This window comes from Peromyscus maniculatus, chromosome X (genome assembly GCF_049852395.1).
Source record: "Peromyscus maniculatus bairdii isolate BWxNUB_F1_BW_parent chromosome X, HU_Pman_BW_mat_3.1, whole genome shotgun sequence".
NCBI lineage: Eukaryota > Metazoa > Chordata > Mammalia > Rodentia > Cricetidae > Peromyscus > Peromyscus maniculatus.
This window is the reverse complement of record NC_134875.1, coordinates 133,540,603-133,561,193: the sequence shown is the minus strand read 5'-3', so window position 1 is coordinate 133,561,193 and position 20,591 is coordinate 133,540,603. Positions and strand designations below refer to the sequence as shown.

Sequence of the window (20,591 nt, the reverse complement as noted above, 5' to 3'; positions counted from 1 at the left end):
TGACAAATAAGACAAAATTAACTTCTAAAAACAATCATTAAATGTTCATAAGTAGTTACGTAACATTTTACACTAACTTTAAAGAAAAACTTTGAGTTAAAAATCATAAATAAAATGCATGAAATAGAAGCTATTCATTATATTGTAATGGCGAACACTAAATTTGGGTAGCAATATTTTTGAGACACAGTCTGGCCTCACACTATTGACTTTCCTGTGTCAGACCTGTGTGTATATGAATATATTTATTTATTGTAATATATTTATGTGGTGCCACATTGGTTTTCCTCCTCCATTCATCCTGCTTGGAATTTATTAAAGTAATCACAATCCTGATTTCTTAAGCACTGAATCAGCAACCAGAGGCAAATGTACAGCACAGTAAGATAGTCTTTATTATATTTGAACCAGAAACAGCAGATAGCAAGCTCATGAGGTATGATTTATTTTAAAATGAGGCTTCAACAACAATCATCAAAAATAAGCCTTAACTGCACAGATAGTTTGGTCACTATTATAATCTCCAGAGGTACAAGAGCCAGCAGCATAAAGTACATAAAGGTAATGACAAAGAATTTCTGATGTGCCGAAATCACAGATCACTGCATTAAACCCTCTCTTTGCATTCTTGTCATTACAGTTCTTCGGCAAAATGCCAACAATGCGAGTAGTACTCCTACAAGAATCTGTCATAATATTGTCACCATTAATACTGAGCTTTCCTTTACCCCCAAATTTAATGAATCGTGATTTCAGTCCTTACATGGATTGGGTGTCAGTGGTGACATGTAAAATTGATTTCATTTTCAAGGTTAAATGGCAGACTGACTTTGCATTGGGTGGCCAGCTGTGTATCCTAGGTTTTATCATTGATATTCTTAATAAATTTAACTATATTTCATAAGCCCTGAGATATTAGATAACCTGCTAATGATTGTTCACTTTTAATGTATATCCTATTCCACTCAGTCCTAACGCCACGTAAGCATTTTAAATTATGCACACATAGCTGTAACTAATGCAATGATAAAATTTATTACTTGTATAGCTAAGACTACTAATAAGGCCTTTAAGTAAGAGTTGCATATTTTATGTATTTTACTTGGTCAGAAGCAACCCTTAGAAAAACTGTATCTATAATTCTGTCACCAATTAGTGTGTTCCTTTTGCTTAGTTCTCCATGGAGGTCCAGACTCTTTCCTTTCTTTTTGGCCCTTCCTCAGAAATACCAGATTTCCAACTGAACAGCTACCAAAGAAACTTAACACCTGAACACCATGTGGAGAGCTGCCATGCCTGGCAGAGAGAGATGCAGAACAGTCATTCAGTAGATAATGAGTGGATTGTAAGGCAGTTGTCTGAGTCATATACTCTTGATTATGGACTTAACTAATTTTGCTTAACCAGGAAATCTGGTTATCATTTAATTCTACCTCAAGTATAAATGCAAGAAATTGACATTTAAAAACATGGATTTGCCAGTTCTCAGGAAAATGAAACAGGTTGGTTATAGCTGCTACCTATAACATTAGATGAGGGTGTGGGGGGTGTCAAAATTACTTTCCAAGAACTATTATATATAATTCAATGAAGGGGAGAAATTAAAATAAATAAGAAAAGTATTAGCTAATTCATATAATTTTCTCTGCACTGATCACATATTTATCCCTGTTATGTTTTCTAGTTTAAAGATAATGTCAATATCTGAATAGATTTTCCCATCTCTGTGGGTGCATAATGCTAGTGAAAGGCTTGTATAAATATAATATTCTATTTTTATGTCAGTCAATATTTGTGCATTGTTTTTTGGCTAACATTTGTGTCTTTAAATGAAGCTGTATAGAATATGAGATAACCTACCAAGTTCTTATTTATTAGACTTTTGCTTACAATATTCATTTTTTGTTGATAGCTTTGAAGCATATTGCACACTTGCCATCTAGCACATTAATAGGTAATTATTACTCTTTTTAGAAAGGATGCACTCAACAAACTTAGGTTAAATGGCTTTAACCAAAATGTTTAGTGGGTTACAGGACAATTGCAATCGCAAAAACATTAACGATGCAGTTCATGGTACGATTCTCCCATCTCACAGTACAGGTTCCTGAAAACATACAAGAAGAGCACTTTGATATATCAGCAAAACATCAAAATTACCAGGCACTAAATAATTAATACACACGCATGCACGCACGCACGCACGCATGCACACGCACACACACGCACACATGCACGCACAAACACACACACACTTATAGTTTTCAGTAATATAAGTAACATTTCTTCTAACATGTTATATCTTCACATTTCATACTGGTTTGAAATCCTACTTGTGAGTATATACAAAGCAATTGTATTGATACAGTGTTTTTCAGACTTTAAGCAGAGCTACGTAATGAGTCCAGACTGACTTTGCTGGAACTTTGATTGAGGGTAAATTCATTTATGGTCTCTCACCATCAGATGTAGTATCCCAAAAACATGAGCTGGCTGTGTGAAATCCATATGCACTCCTCTGGACCACAGCACAGGTCACTACAAAGAAAGTCAGAGAACAACACTTACTGAAACAGGCAAAGAATCAAGGTTGAAGTATTTGTATTAGAACTCTAAAAGCTGAAAAAAAGGTAACACAAAATAATTCAGCTAGTAGACTAAAATAGTCTCTCATTTTGAACATCGACCATTGTGAACTTTACGTCACAAGACTCAGCCATTTCACGAACCATTATATAACTCTCAGCAATTGTACTGCAGAAAAATTTTGGATCAAATTTTGTGCTCTGTGTTATTAACAGACTTCAGACAGAAATGCAGGGGATATTTCACTTTGTCCTTGGTGTGTGGCTCGTCACAGGCCTATACACAGGCATGGAGGGCTGACAGGAAGACAATACTGAAGGGTCCCATCAAGGGAAAGCAGTTCAAACTGCTTTTTTAGACCGAAAGACCTCCCTTTTCACACTTCATCCTGTGTTACCTTCAAAGGGATAAGTCAAAAGTGCTTGCAACACTATTAGTGTTCAACTACAGTGCCTGTCATTCAGATGCATTCTCCAAATTCAGAGAAAATCAGGATAAAAGTATCAGTCCTCACCAATGTACTTATAAGCTTTGCCAAGCTTAACCAAATGTGCAAGGGATTGCTCCACGATGCTTGCAGTCCACTGGTTGATGTTGTCTTGATTGTAGTCCTCACCTCCTAAAACTCCATCAACACACTAGGAGAAAGGGCAGCTCCATTAGTCCAAATGAACCAGTTTTTACATATACTGCAAATGAAATTCAAGGCACCACCCACTAAGGCATAGCAGAAAACGTGCATCTACTAAATGTTTGGTGTGCACTGTCTCTAACTGCTTAAGAGTTTTCAAAGCACTTCCATAAGCCTTATCTCATGCTATGAAATATTACAGGTCATATAAAGATCAATTTGCCAATGCCTCTGTAGTAAAACGCTTAATCTAGCAGGAACACTAATAAAAGAACTCTAATGTTTATAACATAGGAAAGACAAACCATAAACAGTAAGTGATAAAAATGACTACAGGATTAAGATAGTATTTACTGGTTAAAATGGCTTTGAAACAGATCAGATTAAAACTAGGGTTCATGTGCTCAAAACAAAGGATAGGACTAATTTAAAAACATAATTCTATGGATGCTAATTATAATCTCATTCATGCTATATAATTGCTTAGCTACAAAACAACCAATACACATGCCAGTGAAAATAAATAAAGATACTCTAGGAAAAAAAGCTGAATAATATCCTACAGTGTTTACTTGCATCCACTTTTGACACCTGATTAAGAGCAATGGTGAGTTCGAGGCCAGCCTGGTCTACAGGGAATTCCAGGACAGCCAGGGCTACACAGACAAACCCTGTCTCAAACAACCAAAAACATCAAACAAACAAACACCCAACAATGGATTTAGTATCTCAGTCCTGGGCTAGAAGGCCAGATTCGTAAATGTCTGCTATGGAACCTTTAGCAAATGACCTACCAACTTTAAGCCATTGTTTCCCAGATTGTGGGGAGAGAGGCAAGCCCTGAGTGAATGAAATCCTGAGTGAATGTGTGCTTGTGCTTCTGACAGGGGCACAGCCATGTCAAGGGACCCGATAGCCTCAGACCCATGAGACAATGGCAAAGCCTCCCCCACCCCCAAGTGCAGAAGGATGGTAAAGCCTTCATCTGGTCCACATGCAGATGTTGATAGTGTGCAGAATGTGCAGAAAATGTCCACAATAGCTTTCTCCCCCAGATGTCTACAGCCTGAAGATTGCTCCCCATGGAGACTTTTCCTCCTTGTGCCTCCCTGTCTGTAGGTAATAACCCTGCCTCCTTGTTCAACTCTATATAATAAAGAAGCTGAGTTTCCTGGGTGCTGAGGTTTCTCCATCGGGAAGCCCACGCCGCCTGGTCCCAGATTGTCTGCCCATGTGTCTGTGTACGTGTGTGTTATCTTTTCTTCATTCCTTTACTGCCCCCAAGCAAGTCAAGTCCCTGGAGCTGCGCAAGGACATGGCAACTGATTCTTACAGGAAAGAAAACAGTGTCATCTTCTCAGATGATGAAGGGTGAAATGAGATAATGAGTTCTCAGTCACAGTGACTGGCATAGAATGAGCCCATAGATAACTATTATTATTACTCTTATTGTTGATTTATTTTATATTCAAGTGATAGATCCTGGAAAATAGACATTCAGTTTGGTTTCAGAATCTAGATCAGAACACACAAATACGAATGTGTCTTCACTGACTACAATTGGGTTATAGTAAAGATTTATAAGGAGGCTCATTAAGACAGAATATTTAGCTGGGTATTATAAAATCTTTACTAATAATATGTAAAAATATAGCTTATATAATTTAAAGGGGCTAATGGAAATAAAGTGAGCCAAATTACTATTGAAATTTCAATAACATGGCAGAGGAGAGGAAGTACCCTAAGGGGCTGGAGAACTTAGTTTTGATTCTGCCTTTACTATTATAAGCTGATGACCTTGGGAAAAGCCTTTTCCACTATCCACATGGCCTTTTCTTAATGGGAAAGTAAGAGCACAGCTTGCTTTATCTGCGTTGTTGCTGTTTTAGGTCATTTAATAGTACCACTTGACGTTCTGCTTCAAACAACAGAAGATACTGGAAGGATGTCAACAGCCCTGCTTATTACTATTAATGAGTATTTAACCTGACTAATTACATCAACAATGAATCACACTACACAAAACAGAGCTTTAAAGAGCTCCGTGTTCTCCCAGGGCAAAGCTCAGGACCTAGGCACACAGTAGGTACTTAATCAATGTTTGTGGTTGAAGCAATTCTGACTTTTTATGTACTTTCTGAATGCTCCGAAATGAACACACTTTGTTTTGAGTTTATGTCATTTATAATGAAGTTTTTCTCTGAGGAATTTTTGGGCATGGGGGAAATTCGATCCCTCACTGAACAAAATGTCTCCTGGTACTAGTATATGAGTAGTCCTACAAGCACAGAAGGAAAAGCAAATTAGCCAGAGATGAAAAGATGGAGGAGAAGATGAGTATGAAATAAAAGAGAAATGACTATTGAAATTAGGGAGTTCTCTAGGGTGGCCCAAGATGTTTAAAGCAGTACTTGGACGTTTAAGCCTGTCCAGCCCCTCAGTAGAAATGTTTCAGTGACGTAGAAAGGTGACTCAGGAAACCAAGACAAAGGAGAACTGAGACATAGTCCCCAAAGCAACCTGGACTGACACTGAGATCTCGCCTAAGTATCGTCTTTTTATGTAAAGAATTCAAGTTCACTTGGTATCCGACTGTTTTCAATTAAACGGCTTATATTGCTAACCACATTCTCAGTAATGTTCATACTCTTAAAATGCATCTAGGAAGCTAGGTGTGGTGGTTTGGCCTGTAATACTAACACTTGAGAGTCTGAGGCAGGAGGATGACAACCTGGAGGCCATCCTGACTATATAACAACATTTTATCTAAAAAAAAAAAAAAGACATAAAATGCATCTAGTAGTTTTTAGTACCACTTAATCACACACACACACACACACACACACACACACACACACACACACACACACACACACACACCTAACATTTTTGATCTCTTACTCCATCCACCATTCCTTCCTATGGAGATGGAGTAAGTGACCTGGCTGGTGAATGATCAGCATTGTTCTACCACACTCATTAGAGAAAAGCACATTCTCAAGCATCTTGGACTTGGGTTTTCATTTCTCCACCCAGACCAAAGAGACACATTATCCTGTGTTTCTCTCTGCTGACTCAAACTTTCCCCTGTGTGCTGGAAAAGCCAGTATTGCAAGTTCAGAACTGAGCAGGGGCTAGTAAAACAGGATCCGGTCATCAGCCTCGTTCCATCTACAATAAAGGTGGTGTTTATTCTTCCAAGTGAACACTTGCGTCTTTTCATATGGTTCAAAACTCGGGTAAGGAAAATATATTACGTGGCTCTTCCAAAGACCCAGCATCTTTTATTTCATATCTACTAGCCAAAGACAGTCTCTCTTGACATTTTACTTTGAAAAATAAGATCATTGCTACCTCTGCCTTCCAATTGCTCTTCCTTGTGCTCTGGCATTGTGAGGGTATTGAAAACATTTGCTTTTTTTTTTTTTTTTGGTTTTTTGAGACAGGGTTTCTCTGTGTAGCTAGCTTTGCACCTTTCCTGGATCAGGAAACCAGGCTGGCCTCGAACTCACAAAGATCCACCTGCCTCTGCAGCTGGCTTCATTTTAATGAAATAGTCCTAAAAATGTCTTTACATGTTATACTCTGAATATTTTAAATCATTAAATATTCTAACACATAATTCTTCAACCATTAAAATGCCACAATGTTTTTGGTACTGCCTAACCCTATGAGAAGCTCAGCGGACTCTTCTTATACAGGGCCAGACAAGCTGAGCTTTGGATAAGATGACTTGCACTCAGGCAAGTCAAGAACTGTCTCCAGGTGAACTGGAGATGCTCAGAAGCTGGAGCCGATCCAGCCCAGAAAGAACTCAGTCAGGGCTTGCTAGGACACAGGCCCCAGGTGCCACACCCAAAACTGAAGCAAGTCTTGTGGGCCAGCTCAGGGTTTTTACCAACCTCACCTCAGGGTAGTTTATATTAATAGCCTCACCCCCAGGGCCTTACTCCCAGGGTAGTCTGTATTGATAACCTCACCCCCAGGGTAGTTAGTCTATATTGATAACCTCACCCCTAGAATAGTCTATATTAATAATCTCACCCCCTAGGTAGTCTATATTAATAACCTCACCCCTAGAATAGTCTATATTAATAATCTCACCCCCTAGGGTAGTCTATATTGATAGCTTAACCCCCAAGGTATTCTATATTGATAACCTCAGGATAGTATATTGATAGCCTCACCCCAAGGTATTCTATATTGATAACCTCAGGATAGTCTATATTGATAGCCTCACCCCAATGTATTCTATATTGATAGCCTCACCCCCAGCATAGTCCATATTGATAGCCTCACTCCTAGAGTAGTCTAGATTAATAACCTAACCCCCAAGGTAGTCTATATTGGTAACCCTAGGGTAGTCTATATTGATAGCCTCACCCACAGGTAATCTACATTGATAACACTAGAATCAGCTAAAACTGATTCCGAAAAAGAGCTTCTGCACTTTTTGTAGACTTGAAACAGTGCTTCAGTGTGTCTTTCAGAAAAAGTCCAAATAGGCCTCACTGAATGCAAGAGATCACATACACACCCCTGCAAAGAGTGAATAAATATTTTAAACCTTGGTGTTTTAGCATTAACATTTCTAACTTGGGCCTGAAAAATCAAAACCTGGATTTAAAATTTGTCTATCAACACAACAAGCATAGAGATAACAGCAAACAGAACTCACCTCTTTGACTATATTTTGGGCTTCATCAGCATTGAAGGCAATCTACAGAGAAAACAAGATACAACTGCTTTCAGCAAGGCTTCCCTTGTTTATACATAGGGCAATATACAGGATACCCTCAGCTGGCCTAAGAAAGTGATGTGACAGAAGACCATAGAGCTAGGGGCATCAGGTCTCCTGAGGATGCTGATCCTACTCCCTGTAGATTCAGATCCATTAGGATTGGGCAGGGCCTAGGCAAATACCAGTTTGAAAAGTGCTTATACAATAGTGGTTCTAATGAACATTCTAGATAATCATTGTATTATAAAGATCAAGAAATTAGCAGGTAGTAGCTATAAATGATGTCTATTGTGTGCTAGCAGTATACAGGAAATCATTTTAGCTAGATAAAGTGGCCCATAAAAAAGTATGCTAAATTGTCATTTCCAATTTTGGAATTTATATTTTGTTTTGAATTGATGAGACAAATCGAAGCTTTCCCAAATTAAAGATTATGGCAATACTCGGTCATTCAAAATTAATGTCACTTTAATTGTATAAATTGGTCTCTCACTTTTTTTTGGAATAGTTTGTTACAAACTTGAGTTAACAGAGATTTTCAATGACATCTAAGTGTCCTTGAGTGTAGAACTAGATTATCTGATAAAACTGAAATATAAGCCAGGATGATTTAGGTAATATAAGAATGCTTTCCATGGAGATATTTTGGGTGCATTGAGAAAGTGGTACTTTTGTGTTTTAAAACCACTATGCAACTTAAAACTACTTGAAATCAGTAAATTCTGAAGTTATTTTTAAGTATAGATTTTTATATTTTAATTCTATTAATTATCCTATAAAATTACCCACATCCCCCTAAAAGAGGAATGAAAATCTAAATACTTGGAGGCATTTTGAAAAGAGGTCGCATATTTAAGCCCCATGATAAATTGTCATTTTGTTTCAAAATCACATTCAAAATTGACCTAAGAAATAAATGATGCACATTTCACTACAATTTGGGAAGTTACCTAATACTATGGATGTTTAGTTGGCCACGGTAACACAAATAATGTCTGTTAGTTCTCCATCTTTCTTTTCTGATCCTGGGGATGGAATTCAGGGCCTCTAATGTGCTACTCAACCACTCTACCAATAAGCTACTTCTCCACTCCTATTTCTTTTTAAATTACAGGTATTTAGGAAGTGGTGCAGAAAAGATTTCCTTGCACCCTTGCTAGAGGGAAAATATGGGGAAGAGTCAACCATGTAATTTGCGGGGCTGGGTGGGGGGCAAGTCCTTGTTTCTAACCTTAGTATGATTTACCACTGACCTACAAGTATGCATGCTCTCTGCAGCACATAATCTTCTGCAGAAACTCATACTCTAAAACGTCCCATTGGGCCAGAAGAAGCCCCTTACAAGGATCATGTGACATTGCACCTCCACCATCTCATCTTTCATTTTCTTGTATCACTCACCAGTGGCTACCATTGGACAGAAAATGTCTATTTACTCTGTCTTTGCAAACTCGTACAGGCTGTGCGGCGATTCAACAGTACTGGGAACATGGGCTGAAGTGTAAATTCAGAGGCCTGGGTTCAAATGGAACACCTGTCATTCCTAGCAGTTTTAATTTGGGGCCTGTCACTTGGTCACTATGAAAAGTCAGAGTTCCCATCAGTAACAGGAAAAAAACCAACATCATGGAGTTCTGGGGAGGCTTTGGGAAACCTGAATCAGTAAGCAAGGGCTCTTAATCCATAAAGCACTTCCTCTAGCAGTCCCTGCGGAGAGTTCCCAGGACCAGAGCCACCTTGCAGCACCAGCTCAAGGAGACCCAAAAGGGTGGAGAAACAGAGTGAAAACCGGTTTCCCAGGCCCAGATCGCAGACGGGCGGGGCTCGCCAACACCCGCCCATACACCCCAAGTTAGGCCTCCCCCTACACCCACTGGGTCCTCTCAGACCCTACCGACTGTCCCCAAGAGCTTTCTGTCACCTAAACCATCCCGAGGATTGGCCCACCCTCAGGCTCTCAGGGACGGCGAGACAGAGACGCCAAAGGGCAAGAAGGATCCCGGCCCCGCGGAGCAGACTCAGGTTCACGGGACTCCGCATCCTAACCCCCAAGCACTAAGAGACCACCCGACAGCGTGCCGACAGCGGGGACCGAGGGGCACTTCTCGGCGCCAGAGGGGCGGTACCTCGTCGCAGGGCCTTTGGTACTCCTCCATGGTGGCTTTGGCAGTCCCAGGGGGCGGAGCAAAGCGACGGTCGGACTCCGCAACCACGCACTGGCCTCCGGGGAGGCCCCGCCTCTCCTTCTGGCCCAGGGCTTTTGTTTACGTAGGCCCCGCCTTTGTGTCGCACTGAAGCAAACTTCCAGGGACCAGACGAGGGGGGCGGGGGCGGGGATCAAAGGACAGGGAGGGGGCGCTCTGGTTGAGTTGAGCCGCTTAGCAAGGCTAAGGGTACCTCCTAGGCCTGGAGTGCGCTTCCGACCAGGCCTGTCTTCTGAAAGTAAAGGATGCATGTTAAGAGCTCGACCAGTGTCCGTGAGGATTAGTTAGGATGACCTTGTGTCAGCCAGTCTAGACTCAGCACAAGTGGTTTAGGGCTCACTGCTGTGGTCATATGCACAGAATTCATTCATCCACAGTTATCCAGCAAATGAGTGTAGCAAGTGAGCAAGCAATTTTGATTTCTCTGTGTACTAGTTACTGATTTTAAAAAAAAATAGCCGCCCCCCGATTCGATTTCTCATATGATAAACATAATCACTTCTATTTTGTGACTAGTTATAATGATCAAATAAGATACTATACACACAACTCCTAAAGTTGATGCTCCTGTTCTGTTGACTTTTTTTTAAAAAAAAATAAAGAAATATAAGACTTTTGAGAAAGGAGCAAGTGCCCTAAATTGAATTATAAACCTTAGCAGAAGCACTCTGTTTACATTTATTTTAGGACTACTAAACTGTGGCTGATTCTGGGATTTTCCTCAAATTCTCAGTAATTCAGATTTGCCCTCCCCTTATCTCCTTATTAAAGATGCAGCTAAAATGCAGAGATTTTCAGTGACTTGCCCAAGGCCTTATATACAGTATGTGTTAGACGAGGTCTATCAACTCGAATGTTCCAGTCTGATAGCAAAGCTCCAGTTCTTCAACACTGTTGTGAGCTTCCTGTTGCTGCTGTAATGAATTACCACACAGAGAGTGGTTTAAAGCCACACACACATCGTTTCACAGTTTGAGAGGTAGAAGTTCTAACCACATCCACAAAATGCTTTTTGCCATGCATGCTAGCACATTCTCAGGTTCTGGGATACAAATGTGGCTATATTTTCATGGGGAGGAGTATTCAGCCCACTACAGTGACTTCTATTTTGTTCTCCAGTATCAAGTCAGAAGGCTCATTAGTTTTCTCATTCTTTCTCTTATTTTTGTTTTAATGGTTCTCTATGTTATGGCTCAAGCAGGAGTACTGCAAAAAAAAAAAATGTAATTGGGGCTGGAGAGATGATTCAGCAGTTAAGGGACCTGAGTTTGGTTCCCAGTATCCATGTGGTGGCTCATGGCTGTCTGTACACTCCAGTTCTAGGAAATATAGCACCATTTTCTGACCTCTTCAAGCATTAGGAACTTACATGGTACACATACATACATTCAAGCAAACACCTCATACACCCAATAAGCAGCTTCAACAGTTTCTCATGAAATAATTTTGAGAACATACTTTAAAAATCATTGTAATTTTATTAGTATGCACCTTTGGCTACAAGTAACAGAAGACCCAGTAGGAGGAATTGAAGTAATGATGTTCATGTTTTGTTGTATAACCAGGAATACAAAAGTAAAACTGTTCCCGATTAATGTAGTTGCTCAAAAGCTTTTGTACGATCTTTGTGCTTTCCATCTTCATACACTATTGTCTTCAGAACATCAGCAACATGTTTCTTTCTAATCCCCAGGAATCCTTGCATTAGGCCCAGTTGGCCAGGATTTAGCCATGTGATTCTCCCTGTTCTGCTGGAAGCAGTGGAGCTCTGCCTCAGCACCCCTCTCCACTCCAAACCTCACCCCTCTCAGAAAGCCCACCAAGGGGTGGGGCCTCCCCCAAGAGCTGCTCAAGACCATGCCTACACGGTATTTAAGCTCTGCCATGGAGCTGCCACATGATTTCTCTCCCTCCCTTATGCCCCCCCCCCCCGCAAGATCACCCCAGAGTGCTTTGCTCAGATTAAACCTGTTTTTTTTACTTTTAATTTGGCTTGATTTGGCTTACTACATTGGCAAAGAAACCTAGTGCCAGGGATTCAAAATGCTCATCACTCCCTTTTACAGAACAGACAGGAAAAGCTGTGGTTAGTGTTTTATTTTATTGTGAAAGTTAATTCTGCTATCAAAAATGGATGTGGGCATAACTTCATTTAAACTATGCATATGTGTACGTGTGTTTCCAAAAACCCTAGGGAAACATATTATAAGATTTCTTAAAAATACATGTGTGTGCACCTTTATAGGGTTTATCCTTAAAATTATTTATATGGTTGTAAAGAAAAAATAAAGTTAAAATAAATTTGTAAAATACTTCAAATAAAAACTTTTAAATGTTTTATTGAAACCCTGGATTTTGCTTTTCTAAACATATTTTAAATATGGTTTTAGTCTATAAATAGTTATAAACAATTCTTGCTCAAGTAGTTTTTATTTGTTTGCTTCTTTTTTAAAACAAGGTCTCATTTATGAAACCCTGGCTGGACTAGAACTCACAATCCTCCTGTCTCAGCTTCCATGGTCCTAGGATCATTGATATATAACACATTCTAGCAATGCTTAAATAGTTATTTTAGCCTAAATATTGTTCTTGTTTACATTTTGTTGGGGTGCTTTGATACAGAATCTCTGTGTAGCCCAGGCTGGCTTGGAACTCGTCTTCTCTTGATTGAGCTTCCTGAGGAGTGGGATTACAAGTATGTCTCAAAGAAAAAAAGACTTATTGTTGGGAAATCTTCCTCATAGGAAGATCTACTTAATAAAACAATTCAACTCACTTTCTAAATGATTCAAATTCTAATGTTGAATTAAGGAATATGCATTAGCTTTTTCACTGATGATTTTGACTGGGCAAAATGTAATGAAGAATGCGGAAGGCAATTAGAGATTTCAAATGACAAAACCCTGGAAAAAGAAGAGAGAGCATGACATTTGAACTTAGTTTTCAGCTGGTATTGAGAAGATGCCACGGGCCAAGACATAAGATAATCAGATTCTGTGGCATGCCAAGGAGGGAAATTCTGGTAAGAAATCATACTTTGGGTTGAAAGAGACCTTCAAGATTCCAAGCTAGGAATAAAACATCAGGGCTTGACTGTGAAGCTACACAGCTTGGTTTGAAATCCTCTCTGCCCCTGTAGTTGGATTAAGGTGCTCTGATTTTGCTAATGCCTCTAGGCAGCTGCAACAAAACAAAACAATTCTTTCTGGACGATAGAAATATCATTATAGGCTACAAAGTAGATTTATATTTTTTCACATACATTAAGTGCAAAATGAAACGTAAGTAGGTACATAAAGAAACAAAACCACATTATCATAACCAGCAGACAATGGAAACAGCCTGTTAAGGATCTAGTTGTCAAGACTTTAAAATAACTGTTTACCACATTCAAAGATATAAAAGACAAGATGGAGTATTTTATTCAACAACTGGAAACTACTTTAAAAATCCAAATTGAATTTCTAGAAGTAAAACTCCAGTGGCAACACACAAAAAAAACTTAGGGAAGTCTTCTCTCGTAGTTGAGACAAGGCTGGAGGTTTAACTAGCAATTCTTTGAGGGTTGGTCTAGGGGTTGGAGAGGCAGCTCAGAGGTTAAGAGCACTTGCTGCTCTTATAAAAGACCTGAGTTTAGTTTCCATCACCCACATGGTGTCTCATAAGCATCTGTAACTCCTGTTCCAGGGGTTCCAGTGCCTTCTTTTAAACTCCGTGGGCATCAGGCACTCAAGTAGTGCATATGTATACAGTCAGGCCAAATCCTCATACACATAAAATACATCTTAAAAAGTTGGCCAAAGCTAGGTGTGGCGTGCACATTTAATCTCAGCACTTAGGAGGCAGAGGCAGGCATATTTCTGAGTGTGAGGCCTGTTTGGTCTACCTATGGCAAATTCCATGCCAGCCATAGCTACATAGAGAGGCCTTGTCTCAAAATTAACTAATTAAAAATTAGTCTAAAAATATCTCAGAACTGAGAAGGGGAGTGGACACAAAGTCCCACCCTAACCAAGAAGCTAAGTTATTTGCAATTGACACTTGCTGGGAAAGGGAAAATCAGTTTTCTCCAATGAGGTGTCACTGGACAGGCCAGATGCCCAGGAGTAGTTGGTCAACACAAAGAGATTTTGTGCTTGTGTGCTTTATGTTTTTGTTTTATTGGTTTATTTTATTTAAAAAAATATTCATTTTACATACCAATGACAGGTCTCCCTCTCATCCCTCCTCCCACTCCCCCCCAGCCTTTCCCCCACTCCTTGCCCAGCCCTCATCCCCTCCTCCAAAAGGGTAAGGCCTCCCATGGGGAGTCAGCAAAGCCTGGTACATTCAGTTGAGGCAGGACCAAGCCCCTCCCCACTGCATCAAGGCTGAGCTAGATGTCCCACCACAGGGAATGGGATCCAGAAAGCTAGCTCATGCACCAGGGACAAATCCTGATCCTATTGCCAGGGGACCCTCAAACAGACCAAGTTACACAATCTACCATATGCAGAGGGCCTAGGCTGGTCCCACACAGGCTCCACAGCTGTTGGTTTAAAGTTTGTGAGTTCCTACAAGCTTGGTTCAGTTGTCTCTGTAGGTTTCCCCATAGTGATCTTGATCCCCCTTGTTCATATAATTCCTCTTCTCTCTCTTCAATTGGACTCCAGGAGTTCAGCCTGGTGCTGGCTCTGTGGCTTTCCCTATGATCTTGATCCCTCTGGCTCCTACAATCCTTCCTCCCTCTTTTCAACAGGACTCCCGGGACTTGGCCCGGTGCTTGGCTGTGGATCTCTGCATCTGCTTCCATCAGTTACTGGATGAAGGCTCTATGATGACAGTTAGGGTATTCACCAATCTGATTACTGGGTTAAGTCAGTTCAGGCACCCTCTCCACTATTGCTAGTAGTCTGATTTTTTTTTTTTTAGTTTGCTTGTTTTGATTTTCAATTATGGTTAGAGAGAAAGAGAGAGAGAGAAAGGGAGAGAGAGAAAGGGAGAGAATATGTAGTTAATTGGAAAGGGGAGTGAGGAAGATCTGTGAGGAGTTGGGGAAATGAGAAAGAGTCTGACCAAAATATATTGTATGAAAAGATATTTAATAAAAATTTTTAAATTGGTCTGAAAAAAATATTCAAAATGAAGCAGAGATTTAGCTGAATGTGAAATACAGAAGGAAGTATAGAGACAAAAAGAATACCATGAGAACATTTAGTATACATAATTTGATTTCTTAAAGAGATGAGAGAGAATGCACAGGACAATATAGTAAAGTTCTTCAAAAATTGGTGAAAGAATTTTATTAATCATATTCTTCATAAGAAGTTGATGAAATCTCTCCAAATATAATATTTAAGAAGATTTACTTACTGTGTTAGGTGTTTGTCTAATTGCTGTGACAAAATACCCTGACAAAAGGAAATTTTGGAAGGAGAGTTTCTTTTAGCTCACAGTTCCAGGGTATAATCCATCATGGCAGGTAAAGTCCTGGGGACAGGGGTCGAGACAGCTGCTCACATTATGTCTGCAGTAAGGAAACAAGAGAGTAGTCCTGCTTAACTTGTTTCTCCTTTTCATTCAGCCAAGGACTCCAGCACATGGAATGGTGCCACTCACCTGGGGCAACATAATCTACATGATCCCTCCCAGGCATACCTAGTGACCTGTCTACAGGTGATCACATTGATGCTATTTAACCATAACGCTATGGGTATTTAAATGAGGTTGTGTGGGGGGGGTTATATGAGGTCTACAAGGAATAATAGTATAGGAACTTGATTCCCTTTCCATTTCAATATCCACCCCCTTACCCAAGCATACATAGTATCTTATAGAGGCACTTGTCATGGCTAGTCCCTTTTATTTGAAGTGGTAACATAATTAATTTATTCCCATATTTAAATGATACAATAACTAATAAGCCTTCTATATTTCAAGAGACACATTTTAGGCTCCATATCTATTACATTTGTAGAGGTCATGCAATTACAGGTCCAATTAATACCACCAATATAATGGAACAATGTGATAAAGCACAACTATGAGACATAAGGGAGTCCTCTCTCAATCCTGCTACGAAGAACAACTTGCTCTTTAATTGAGGCTCTTCATTTTATATCCGTGCTCTTCATGTACATGTTCCTTAAGTGTGATTTCCAAGGCTATGATAACATACCAGGTGACTCCATGAATTATAGTAGAAGCTTTATTATCATAGAGACTAAATGTCCCAGTCACTCAACCACCTTCATTTCCTGCTCTTCTACCTACATTTCATTCCCTCGTGATGAAATAAATAATTGTGATATAATTTCATGTAGTGAATATCCTATACTCCATTTCTTTTTTAAAAAAAGAATATTATCCAAAGCCAGTCATGATGGCTAAAATCCCAGCAATAGGGAGGCCAAGATAAGGGAGTTTTCATGAATTTGAGAACAGCCTGGGCTATATAATGAGGTCCAGGACAGCCTGAGCTACTTAGCAAACACTGTCTCAAGGGGAAAAAAATATATGATATATGAATAATCCAATTTCAGAATTTTATTCTGAGGGTCCATTTCCTTGGATTAGTCAGGGTTCTCCAAAGAAACAGACGCAATAGGACATAGGAATAATGACTTTTTTGTCAGAGAATATACCAATTCAAGTGATTTCCAACAAAGGGGACCAAGACACACACACACACACACACACACACACACACACACACACACACACACACACACACACACACGGTTTATTAAAGTTCCGTACAGGCTGTGGTTCAACAATGGCTGTCTCCTGACATAAAGGCCAATTATTCTGCAGTTGTTCTGTCTCTGAGACTGGATGTCTTAGCTGGTCTCCAGTCTGCATTGGAATGCATGTGGCAGAAGTAGGTCCTGATACCAGCAGAGGAATACCTCTGAAGGAGGGTAGAAAAACTTACCAGTAAGAGTTGAGGCAAGCAAGTAGAAAGCAAAACCTTCCTCCTTCCACATCCTTTTATGGGTTTGCCACCAGAAGGTGTTGGCCCAGATCTTCTGACCTTAAGTATAAAAATTTTGAATGAGTCGTATCAACTCAAGTGATCCAGTCAAGAAAATCCCTCACAGGTGTCTTCAGCTGCTTGGGTTTTAGTTCATTCCAGATGTAGTCAAGTTGACAGCTAAGATTAGCCATCATAGAGCCACTGAAATCTATATAAGTTAGAGGCTAGAAGCATAGCTCAACAATGTATAGCTTGTCTAGCATGTGCACTGTGCTGGGTTCCATCTCTAACAACACACACACACACACACACACACACACACACACACACACACACACACACACACACACATGGGTTGGGAGGGAGAGAGAGAAAGAGAGAGACTAGGTAATCATTTTTAAAGTGGAAAGTAGGGCAGACTGTGGATGTGTAGAGACAAAAAGAGGATAGTGTGAATGAACCTCTAGAACCTCTATCCATGGGTCTAAAAATCCCTAAGAATTCTAAATGGAATAACTAAAATAAAACATGTATTTGTCACATCACAGTATAGTAAAGGAAAATCAAAGGAAAAGAAAAACTGTAAGATTACACCCTCAAACACGCTACTTCAATTACCTTTCAATTCTTTCAAAAGTAAAACAGGAAGTCTTTGACTTCCCAGACAAACTATGCGTTTGATTTCAAAAATACCTTCAAAATACAGAAACTTAAAATTTTGATCTAGCAAAAATGTCCTTTAAAATAAGTATTAAATAAAAAGTTTATGCAACTAAACAAGAAACACTAAAATCTATACTTCTGTCAAAAGAAATGATCCTAGATAGAAATTTGAACTAAGTAAAAAATGAACATTTAAAAGGGGGTAATTTTTTTCTTTTGTTTTTTTGAGACAGGTTTTCTCTGTGTAACAGTTCTGGCTGTCCTGGAACTCACTTTGTAGACCAGGCTGGCCTCAAACTCACAGAGATCTGCCTGGCTCTGTCTCCTGAGTGCTGGGATTAAAGGCATGTACCACTGACCTACAGGGATTAATCTTTATATAAACAATTACTTTATAAAATATGGAGTTTACAATGCATACTAAACGAAAACATAAGATTATAGAGCTTATACATTGATATGTAGATACACTGAAAATTTTTGAAAGCCGTTTTCATTGTCTGGAAATGGGTAAACATACTATGCAGTATTCAACTGTGATGAGATAAAGATATTTTATATGCGGGATATGTAGCTAGAGTTTTCCTGCCTTGCCCACAGTCAGGACAAATCTTTATCACCCGCCAGTCCCACAGCCGCTCAGACCCAACCAAGTAAACACAGAGACTTATATTGCTTACAAACTGTATGGCCGTGGCAGGTTTCTTGCTAACTGTTCTAATAGCTTAAATTAATCCATTTCCATAAATCCATACCTTGCCACGTGGCTCATGGCTTACCAACATCTTCACATTCTACTTGTGCTGGCGGCGGCTGGCAGTGACTCCTTCTGCCTTCCTGTTCTTTCTTTTCTCCTCTCTGTTAGTCCTGCCTATACTTCCTGCCTAGCCATTGGCCAATCAGTATTTTATTTACTAACCAATCAGAGCAACACATTTGCCATACAGAACATCCCATAGCAAGGATAGTCACTAATTGGGAAATATTTTTAAGTGTTTAACTACCAAGTTAACAAACTATGAAAATACAATGTTAAAAATACCCACCTTAAAGAAGTCCCAAAGACGGGGTGGGGAAGAGCATAGAAAGCATAGTACAAATGGAATGAATAGGTAGGTGTTATAGGAGACAGATATAATCTCAAGTATATTATAATGATAATAAATACAAGCAGATCATGTGTCCCACTTACATGACCAAGGACAGAACAAAATCTATCTCAGCTATATGTCATTTACAAAACTCTCTCTCTCTCTCTCTCTCTCTCTCTCTCTCTCTCTCTCTCTCTCTCTCTCTCACACACACACACACACACACACACAAAATCAAGGCTGCAGAAAAGTTCAAAGTGAAAGGCATAAAAAAATACCATTCTATTTATCCAAAGCTGTAGGACAAAAGCAAAAACACAAAAAAACTACTACAGGAAAGAGGACAGGATTTGTAGTAATGATTCAGTGAGTGGAACTAGTGGTCTCAAATTTCAGGTACATAATACACTTCAAGATATGGGAACTAGAAAGTAATAGAATTAAAAGACAATATTGATAAATTCATAGTAATATGGCTTTTTGCTTTGCTTTGTTTTTCAAGACAGGGTTTCTCTGTGTAGTTTTGGTGCCTATCCTGGATCTCATTCTGTAGATCTGGCTGGCCTCGAACTCACAGAGATCCGATTGCCTCTGCCTCCCGAGTGCTGGAATTAAAGGCATGTGCCACCACTGCCCAGGAGTTGCTTTGCTCAAATAAACTTGTTGTTATACTTTTTCAATTCTGCTTGATCTGGTTTACTGTGTCAGTGGAGAAACCTATTTTTGGAGAACAGAAAAATCTATTAGTGGCAAGCTATCTCACCAGCCCTAGTATGAGATGTCTTAATGTCATAATTTTGTCAGGTAACAAAACAAACAAGCCAAAATACATCAGAAAATATAAAGAAGATTTGATAAGCATGATTAACACAATTTTACTAGTGTGTGTAGAACTCTGAATACAACAGAAGAAAACATTTTTTGAAGTACAAACAGAAGTTGCCTTGCTAGAGAATTTAATCAGCTTTATTTTTATGAACAATGACTGTAATATAGTGATAGATAAGTTATTTGTTTTGCAACTGACAGCCTTCATTATCAAACTATAGACATGTGCATATTCCTGTGCAAAATACAAAGTATTTATTTTGTCTTAGGACTAGCCATATTTTTTGTTTGTTTTTAATTTATCTGAGAATTTAATGCATTTGTACACTATATTTACATCATTTCCACCCCTCACTCTCCTCTTCCAATTCCTCTGTATCATGCCCTCTTTAACTCATGACCTCTTCTATAATTATATTTGATATTCACATACACACACACACACACACACAACTTACTGAGTCTACTTAGTATTGTGCTTATTTGCATGTCTTTAGGGCTGACACCTTAGGGTTGATGACTTGTCCCTAAAATAAACATTAGTTCTCCCTCTCTTAGTAGCTATTGACTACCTGTAGTTATCCATCTAGGTGTGGGGCCTTATGAAATTTTTCTCCATGTTGACTGGTGTGGTCTGTGCAGGTCTTGTGCAAGCAATGTTGAGAGTTCATGAGTGCATCAGCTCTGTCCTATTCAGAAGATACTATCTGTCAGCAGTTGTCACAGTACCCAAGCTCTTACAATAGTTTCACCTTCTCTTCCGTGATGATCCCTGAGCCTTAGGTGTAGGACCTGTCTTATAGATGTCCCACTTGGGGATGGCCACCCTATATTCACTTATATTCTCTGCATTTTCAGAAGTCACAGTTCTTTCCAATAGGCTACCTCTGCT

The 20,591-nt window shown here is 39.4% G+C and overlaps 1 protein-coding gene across 1 annotated transcript; it reads right to left on the bottom strand.

The window, feature by feature from the left end:
- Positions 1 to 372: 372 nt before the first annotated feature.
- Dynlt3 (dynein light chain Tctex-type 3) lies at positions 373 to 10,228 on the bottom strand. The gene is made up of 5 exons (XM_006976910.4): positions 10,085 to 10,228; positions 7,896 to 7,937; positions 3,101 to 3,224; positions 2,461 to 2,538; positions 373 to 2,107 (listed from the first exon to the last, which is right to left on the bottom strand). Exons 1-5 carry the CDS (start codon positions 10,112 to 10,114, stop codon positions 2,031 to 2,033), a joined length of 351 nt encoding a protein of 116 aa, XP_006976972.1. The 5' UTR covers positions 10,115 to 10,228; the 3' UTR covers positions 373 to 2,030.
- Positions 10,229 to 20,591: the final 10,363 nt, after the last annotated feature.

What these genes read in the sequence shown, in the direction of transcription:
- Dynlt3 (XM_006976910.4), bottom strand. Translation starts at nt 10,114, where the DNA reads ATGGAGGAGTACCAAAGGCCCTGCGACGAG. An exon ending in CCCAAAATATAGTCAAAGAG is followed by an intron (nt 3,225 to 7,895) that starts GTGAGTTCTGTT and finishes CCTTTCTCCTAG; the next exon opens with TGTGTTGATGGAGTTTTAGG. An exon ending in CAAAGCTTATAAGTACATTG is followed by an intron (nt 2,539 to 3,100) that starts GTGAGGACTGAT and finishes CTTTCTTTGTAG; the next exon opens with TGACCTGTGCTGTGGTCCAG.